The sequence below is a fragment of the Triticum aestivum genome, chromosome 5B (assembly GCF_018294505.1).
Source record: "Triticum aestivum cultivar Chinese Spring chromosome 5B, IWGSC CS RefSeq v2.1, whole genome shotgun sequence".
Classification (NCBI taxonomy): Eukaryota; Viridiplantae; Streptophyta; class Magnoliopsida; order Poales; family Poaceae; genus Triticum; species Triticum aestivum.
In genome coordinates this window covers 408723787-408732803 of record NC_057807.1, presented here as the reverse complement: position 1 = coordinate 408732803, position 9017 = coordinate 408723787, and the positions used below count along the sequence as shown (strand labels likewise).

At 48.8% G+C, this 9017-nt stretch overlaps 1 protein-coding gene across 1 annotated transcript; it reads right to left on the bottom strand.

Annotated features, from left to right (window-relative positions):
* Positions 1–5254: 5254 nt before the first annotated feature.
* Positions 5255–7866, bottom strand: LOC123112143 (transcription factor bHLH30). Its single transcript, XM_044533069.1, has 2 exons — positions 7259–7866; positions 5255–5994 (listed from the first exon to the last, which is right to left on the bottom strand). Exons 1-2 carry the CDS (start codon positions 7700–7702, stop codon positions 5434–5436), a joined length of 1005 nt encoding a protein of 334 aa, XP_044389004.1. The 5' UTR covers positions 7703–7866; the 3' UTR covers positions 5255–5433.
* Positions 7867–9017: the final 1151 nt, after the last annotated feature.

Sequence of the window (9017 nt, the reverse complement as noted above, 5' to 3'; positions counted from 1 at the left end):
CAAATAATGGTGAAGTGTCATGTAGTCGACGTTCACATAACACCACTAGAGGAAAGACAACATACATCTCATCAAAATATCGAACGAATACCAAATTCACATGACTACTAATAGCAAGACTTCACCCATGTCCTCAGGAACAAACGTAACTACTCACAAAGCATATTCATGTTCATAATCAGAGGAGTAATAATATGCATTAAGGATCTTAACATATGATCTTCCACCAAGTAAACCAATAAGCATGAACTACAAGGAGTAATCAACACTACTAGCAACCCACAGGTACCAATTTGTGGTTTTGGATACAAGATTGGATACAAGAGATGAACTAGGGTTTGAGAGGAGATGGTGCCGGTGAAGATGTTGATGGAGATTGACCCTCTCCTGATGGGAGGATCGTTGGTGATGACGATGGTGATGATTTCCCCCTCCCGGAGGGAAGTGTCCCCGGTAGAACGGCTCTGCCGGAGCTCTAGATTGGTTCCGCCAAGGTTCCGCCTCGTGGCGGCGGAGTTTCGTCCCGTAAGCTTTCCCACGATTTTTTCCAGGATAAAAGCCTTCATATAGCAGAAGATGGACACCGGAGGGCCACCCGGGGGCCCAGGAGACAGGAGGGCGCGCCCCCCACCCTTTTGGCCAGGGTGTGGGCCCCCTGAGGTGTTTCTTCCGCTCAATAATTCTTATTAATTCTAAAAATAAGTTTCGTGGAGTTTCAGGACTTTTGGAGCAGTGCAGAATAGGTTTTCAATGTTTATTCCTTTTCCAGCCAGAATTCCAGCTGTCGGCATTCCCCCTCTTCATGGTAAACCTTATAAAATAAGAGAGAATAGCCATAAGTATTGATATATAATGTCTAATAACAGCCCATAATGCAATAAATATTGATATAAAAGCATGATGCAAAATGGACATATCACCCACCATCTCAGCGGCACGAAGATCCTTCATTGGATACCGCCCATGATGCTACCCCACCATCTCAGCGGAGAAGCAGCGTGGCTTCCGCGGAGCTCGTTTAGCCTGATATCACGGCTCGTCGCTACCCCATGGATGGTATCATGGATAATGAACATTGTGTGCTAATGGCAAATGCCATAACCTGACCTTTAATGTGGCGGTCGGCTATGTCTTACCTCCTCGACCTGATGCAACTTTCATTTAGCTCCGGTTCTAGTTGGCTTTGCTATTGTCGGGGTGGATGAAATAATGGACGGATTTGAGGGGCTGGAGCTTGAGTACCCTACACGTGAAGACGAGATTCTTCTAGAAAATGCCTTAAGGACTACCAGTCTATGGAGAAAGGAGAGCATCTTCCTTCCAAACTGGATGCCGCCTCGGCAGACTCAGCTCGATCCTCAGCAGACTCCTCACAGTCCAGCTCTGCTATCTCCACTGCCTAAGTCGTCTCCGGCGCGTCAGTCGTCTCCGCCGCCTCAATGGACTCTAACGGAGGAGGCCCTTCAGCAGAATCCTCCTCCGCCTCAGCTGTCTCCGGCGCATCAGCCGTCTCCGCCGCCTCAGCTATCTCCGGCGCGTCAACTGTCTCCGCCGCCTCAGCGGGCTCCGGCGCATCAGCCGTCTCTGCCACCTCAGTGGGCTCTGGTGCGTCAGCCATCTCCGGCGCGTCAGCGGACTCCGCCGCCACAGCAATAGCGGAAGAGAGTCGCCATCGCTCCGGCGGGTAGCAGTACAACAAGGAAGAAATTTAGAGCTAGTCCAAGCCTTAAGGCTCCTGCCAAGTTACCATATGAGAGGACTGACGAGGAAAACAAGGACATCATGGCTACCAAAGTGAAGGCCCATTTTGAACGGAAACATCCACCTCCGAAAGAAATAATAGATGCAGTGAAAGTGAAGCACTCTCTGGATGCCCTTATGCGACCACCACCACCTCCACCACAATCACACTATGACCGCTGTATTGAAAAGACATATGATGTAGCGTGGTGGTCGGGAAGTACTACCAGTGCTGCAAGATGAAGTGGGAAAACAATTCCCCAGCTCGGCGAACATGAGAAGCAATCGTGCCCCCCGCTCAAGGTGTTTACCAATATCGCTAATCATCTGGGGATAGCGCCCGATACCACTCTTGGTGATTACGTGGGCGATGGTGTACAGTTTGAAATGGCTGAGGTAGTAGAGCCCTTTAGATACGAGCACGGGAAGCCTCTCATCAAACCTAATCAGCTCCCGCATCTACCAACAATGGTACGAAGATTGCATGACTGGTACTTGGAAACCTGTAGCAAGGATGAGACCGACAGTCTTTTGTTGGGAATTAATGATGAGCACAACTTCATTGGAGTTGACCTGATGTATGTTGAATTTGTGGAATTATTTCAGTTATTCAATCAAGACGCCATCGACAAAACTCTCATGACTTGCTACTGTTTGTAAGTATTATTTATGTGATTAAGTCTCTAGCTCAGCTCGTTCATTGCATCTATATATAATTATCCTCACTAGCTATATTATGCAAATTAAAGATTGTCAAATGCAAAAGAGGACAAATCTATGACATTGGGTTCATTAGCCCAAATACCGTAAATGAATGGGCGGTACAAAACAAAGCCAAAGATACTAAGGAAACTTGCTAAACGTGTTCCTTCGACATCAGAACAAAAGGGAAATACTCTTTCCTTACAACTTCAAGTGAGTGTTACTGTCTTGTGCATATTCTGTTTCACTTACTCGAGGTTAAGTGTAATTGATGAGTTATGCGTGCGTAGCTTCCACTTTATTCTGCTGTCCATTAAGCTTGACGCGGGAGTAGTAACTATCTTAGACTCGAGACGTAAAGAGCCTAAGTTGTGGACGGACATGAGTGAAATGCTTCCGAAGTAAGTTCAATCATTATCGCACCATAGCGCCAAGTTTCGTTCATTTCCTGATATCAAGTAATCATTTTCTTTGCCGGGCAGGATTTGGAAAAAGTTCAGCATAATGGTTCCGGGTCTGAAGAAGGAGCTTCGATTTACACACCCCAAAGTAAGTAGTACTAGCTAGTTCCACGTATCTCTCATTGATTCTAGTTCCATCAATACCATTATCATGCTTGATTATCAGTTTAATTGAATCTACTCTCTTAAAGTGCTTGTGACACGCACCCGGGAATAATTTATGTGGATACTATGTTCGTGAGTTCATTCGCTACTCGACCTTTGAGCGGGGCTTATCTGACCAACAATTTGAAGTACGTAAACAATATTCACAATTCTATTTTATTACCATCAATTGGCTTGAGTTTCATGCATATATATGTATTGACCCCTTTCTTTAAATTAGATCTGGGAGAAGTGGAATGAACTCCTACCAAATGATCGCATAAGAGCTATTCTAGAGGAATTGGCGGGATTCTTTGTTGACCACGTCATACCTGAACATGGAGAATACCATCAGGAATTGTAAATGATTTAGGTAGATGATGTCAGGGATCGTAAGAGATGTGATATTGTATATATATAGTAGCGTCGGATAGATATACGAAAAAATTTGTTCGAGCAAGCACGGAGAAAGAGAGGTCACTTCTCTCTATATATGTTCATGGCGATCTTGTGTAATGGTTCCTTCATTGCTATATGTAGTACGTAGCGTCGAGTTGAATGAAAAACATTAAATAAAAATGAAACCCTCGATGTAAAAGAATTGAAGGATAAACACAAAAATAAAAGAGGGAAACACAATATGAAAACCCCTAAACCCTTCAAAACCCCTAAACCCTTCCTTTCAACAAAAAACCAGCGCCTCGTAGCTACTAACGCGTGGCTGACTTTTAGTCCCGGTCGGTGTTACCAACCGGACTAAAGGTCCTCCTGCTTGGGCGCCCCACAGCGGCCACGTGGAGCTCCTTTAGTCCCGGTTCGTAAGCTAACCGGGACTAAAAGTGGTGGGCATTAGTCCCGGTCGTTTTGTCCTGGTTGCAGAACCGGGACTAAAGGCCCTCTCAAACCGGAACTGATGCCCTGTTTTCTACTAGTGATACTACATTCTTATGCAAATCCATGTCTATTATAGGTGCAATCACTTCTCACCATTAACATCAGTAGATGGCGCTCTTTCCAGTAAGTTGAAGGACTCTTTGGAATGTGGGATATGCAGCGGCACTGACCTCAGTATCTTAAGAATATTCCATATGTTGACCCTAGACACAATGTAGATTTTAGCACTTTGTTGTATATGTTGCCCCTAGAGAATTGGATGTGTATGAATCTATTAATGAAATGCAATGCCAATGTGATATGAATGTGAAAGTTTTTTATGAACATGTTGTGGATGTGTATTTTGAATGTTGTTTAAACATGAAAAAAATACTATTTAAAATAAAATAAAATAAAATAAAAGCATCACATATGGTTATGCTTTACAAACCGCATGTAATTATAGAGAATACGAGGTTGTTCCAAATGTATAAGTGCCTCAAGGCATCCATGCATTGGAGGCAACTGTAAACCATCTAAGGTGGGAGTACCGCTGCAGGCTGTTCTGGAAACTGCCTATGATGTACCGGGTATTATGACACCAGCTTTGTGGCAGAATGGGGAACCGCCGTGACCCATGTACCGAAACCGCCTCCAATGTCCGATTCTGTATTAGTGAATAATCACAAGATGTAATAAAGAGAAACATCGTAAATGGCGAACTCATCATAGGATATCAATCTTTTCCTCCTCATGGAAGCCTTGAAGTTGAGATTATTATTCAAGCATGAGTATCAAATTGCATGATTGCAGAAAGCTAAACATGATAAAAACGGTTAGGATGCAATGTCTTATGGAGGCCCCTCCAAGCTTGAAATAGGCTAGAGGGGATCCATGCATGTACCTATATTTTACAGGTGAGCACAAACACAACAGCCTTAACTAGCACAGGACTCAATGGAACCCTAGAAACTCCACGAGTCTTAAATAGCACACAGTAGTTCAAAGTGACTTAATAACTCATGCATTTGCTCAACTAAAATCAAGATTTTAACCAAAATGCAACGTTTCTTAATCTGTGAATCCAACGTGATCAGCTAGAGCTAGCACACAACTGCTAATCATAAATAATCCTGCATGACACAGCTCCAACTCCAGATGCAAACATGTAAGCCAATACCACCTTCCATTATACCCAGAGATAGCACATTTGTACACCCACAATCACCCTCCCCGTATGAAGGCTGACCTGAAAGAGCTCTCACCCCCCCCCCCCCCCCCCCCTCCCAAGGCATACATTTGCGTAGCATCCATGCACAAGAACATAAAAGGGATGCATAAAACTCTCCCTCTCTTGCAGTTTCACGTTTTTACCCCATCATGCACACCATTATACCCAAAGGACCACACCCCAAAGCTTGCGATGACTAAAATTTTAGCTAGCTACGCTAATCGCCAAGGTGCATGCGCAATGCATGCAGCTCTTGCGATCTTGGATAATGCCGGTGCGCTGCTAAACCGAGCACTGCTCATGCGCCCCGTAGTTCATGCGCTGCCTCTTGATGCTCCCGCCACCGCCGGACGACGACGTGTCGTTGCTGCACGCCGCCCTGCGGTCCATGACGCCGCGCAGCGCCTCCTGGACCGACGCGATGCACTCGTGCCTCCGGTGAGATGCGGTGCACTCCTCGTCGATGCCGTCACCGCCCTCGTCGCCGCCCTCCTCGCCCTCCTCGGCCGTGATGAGGAGCACGCTCCGGACGCGGCCGCCCAACGTGGTGATCTCCGCCCGGTGCGCGCGTAGCCGGAGCGCCGCGAGCGCCCGGATGATGTCGGGGATGAGGTCCGGGCGGTCCTCGCAGCACAGCGACGCCCGCACCACGAGCCGCCCCTCGCCGTCTTCCGCCGCATCGACGCTCAGCTCGTCGGCCTCCGTGGGCAGCATCTGCACCGGCGCGGCGTTGTCATCTTCGTCGCCCCCGACGGCCGCAGCCATCATCGTCATCGCCGAGGTCTGCCGCTTCAGCTCCTTGACGTGCTCCAGCACCTCGGCAAGCAGCGACGCCTTGTCAGTCTGCACGCACACAACCGCAAACCACATGCGATTACAAGCTGTTAATACAATAGTGCTCGTAGAACGGAGCACAGACCACGCTAGCTATAATTGGTCGATTAAAATGATGATCAGGCTGGTGTGAGCGTGGGGGAAAAGGTGGCAAGAAACGCGGTCGCGGTGCAGCTTTCCGCTGCATTCTCATGTCTTTTGGGGCTTTAGCTTAGCTATGAACGCATGGGTGTAGGTGCGCGTGGTGCCGTGACTGGTGTCATGTATCTACGGAGTTCATTATTGTCTCTCTCACTTTGCTCTTTTTTTTTTCTCCTGCTCTCCCAGCAGAAGCAGCGGTTTCCCCGGCGTATGAAAGATTTCTTGCCCTGGCGGCCCCTCAAGTCTTGTCACGAGTACGGGAGCACATACGGCGTGCGGCGCGTGGGTGCGTCCTGCCCCATTGCCACTAATGGAGATCACCTGGTTAGTTAATGACAAATTTTCCTTCCTAACTGTATATATGTTTACCATGTATCACTCCAGAAACTCCAGATAATTAACACTATATGCACGTACTCCAGATAATTAATATAAGCATGCTGCTAGATCGAGTAGAACCAAAGGATGAAGAACATGTCTAATTGACTAGAAGCAAGGATGATGCAATGCAAACTGCAACCTTTAACACAGGTTATTTTGCTCTGTCGTAATTTTTACCACAGGTTAGTATGCGTTCCTTTTTTTCTCGACAATGAAAATCTTCCTAGCAAGCTACCTAGAGGCTACATCATGCAGGCTAGTGAAATTGATCGAGCCTAGTATTGCTATACGCATATTCGTGAAAGACCTAGCAAATGAAGGTTAGCTCCAGCTGCCGGTTTACAAGCCCTGATTCTTGTTTCGTTGTGTTTTGGTACTACTGTTATCACAGTAGCAGCCTGTAGACAAGACCGCAAGATCCGTGCTGCAACTCTTCCATTGTGGATTGATCTTGCACGTCTTTGCCGTTATAGGTGAAGCACCTAGCTTAGCTAGGACTGCCACCATGCACATAAAAAGGAATCAAGTTAACAGTTTGGCTGTAGTAATTTGCGGCAGCAAGATCGAAGATCAAACGAGTAGCAGCTAGGACGAGGAGCCTAGGACAAGACCACCAATCGCGAGATGAGTGAGGTGATAATTAGGGATCGGGAAGATGGCGCATGCGTGGAAGAATTTATGGTTTTAGACGATCGAGAAGGCGTCCGCGCGTAAATACATATGATGATCGGCTCATCGAATCACGTATTACCTTGGTGGTGTTGGGGAGGAGGCTGCGGAGCCTGGCGAGGTGCCCGTTGATCCGCTGCCGCCGGCGGCGCTCGGCCTCGCTGTGGCTCCGCGACGCGGCCAGCGCCTTGGCGTCCATGATCTCCCCGGCGTTCATGCGGCCCAGCTCCGCCTGCAGGCTCCCGAGCAGCCCGGACACGACGGCCTTGCTGCCCCCGGCCGCCGCCGCCTCCGCCGCGCGCTGCTGGTGATGCTGCTGCTGCGCCGCCACCACGGCCGCCTCGAACCCGAACCCGAACACCCCGCCTGCTTGCCCGACGACGTCGCAGGCGTAGCCGCCGACCCCGAACCCGGACCCAACCGCGGTGCCGACCGGGTCGGCGAACGCGGCCGGGCCTCCTCCGAGCCAGGGGGGCAGCAGGCGCGCGGCGTCCTGGTGGCTCCCGTGCACGCCCCCTTCCCACATGTCGCCGTCGGCCGCGCTTGGCTGGCTTCGTGGAGGTGGGTGGAGGAGGTGGTGGTGGTGGTGGAGGGACGGTAGTGGCTGCTCCGATCGATCCGCTGCTTTCTTTCCCGGTCAAACTGGGGGTTCTCGGTCGCCTTTTAAGCCCGCTCGCCGCCCGTGGCCACGGCGCATCAAGACGGGGCCTTTTTATCGCGCCCTTTTGGCTCCGCGGGGCGGGCAGTGGTGGAGACGGCAAGCAAGCAAGCGAGCCTGTACGGCGCTGTGCATGCGAGGGAGGGAGCGGCATGTGGGCCCGGCCTTTTCGCCTCTGCAAAGAGTTGTTTTTTCAGCTCGTGTCTGCTTCGTGTCGTGCGGTCTGTGTACAGTGGTCGCACGCATGCACCGCCGCACCAGCCCCAGCGGGGTGGCCGGCTGGCTGGCTAGTAAGTGGGAGTGCTCGTGAGTGAGAATGATCGCCGGGCTGTAGCATGCTTCAGGCCTACGATTTGGTGTTGTTTGTTGTTTTTTATGATACAACTTTTTTTGCGGGCTTATGATACACTTTGTTAGGGCTCTTTGATTGGTAGAATTGTAATCTATAGGATTTTTCCTTCTTATGCTTCATCTGTACTAATAGTTTCCACGGATTTTTTTTCTTAAGAACTTCCTATTAGGCCAACTCCACCGCGCGACCCCAAACTGACGTCCGTTTTGCCCGGATTCAGTCCGTTTGGGTAGGGCGATGGGATCGTGTCTGGGCCTGTCCTGGGATGCGGTGGCCGTGCGCCCAGCGCGCGGCCACATCAGTTTGCCCATCCCGTCCGGCAGGCCCATATTTTCATATCAAAACAAGTTTGCACATCCAAATATTAATTGTTTAAAAATTAAAATAGTTTTACAACCCAATCGAACTTGTTTTTAATAAAAATAGTTTTAGAACCAAATTGAAATTGTCTTGAATAAACATAAAATGAACCGATACATCTATTGATTGCCAATATGATCCCACACGTGCTCAACCAAGTCATCTTGAAAATCCAAATGAGTGTGTCAATCACGCAGCTCACGATGAAACTGGACAAACTGATCAAACGTGGCCGGTTCTTGATGCAGGGGCTCAACATTGTCACCTTGAAATCAAATCCTTGGTCGAAGATACTGTCATCACGCTCGTCCTCGACGATCATGTTGTGCATGATCACACAAGCAGTCATCACCTTCCAAAGCTTCCTTTCATCCCATGACAGTGCAGGGTATCGAACGATACCCCATCGGGATTGAAGCACACCAAAAGCACGTTCCACATCCTTTCTAGCAATCTCTTGCATTTTAGCAA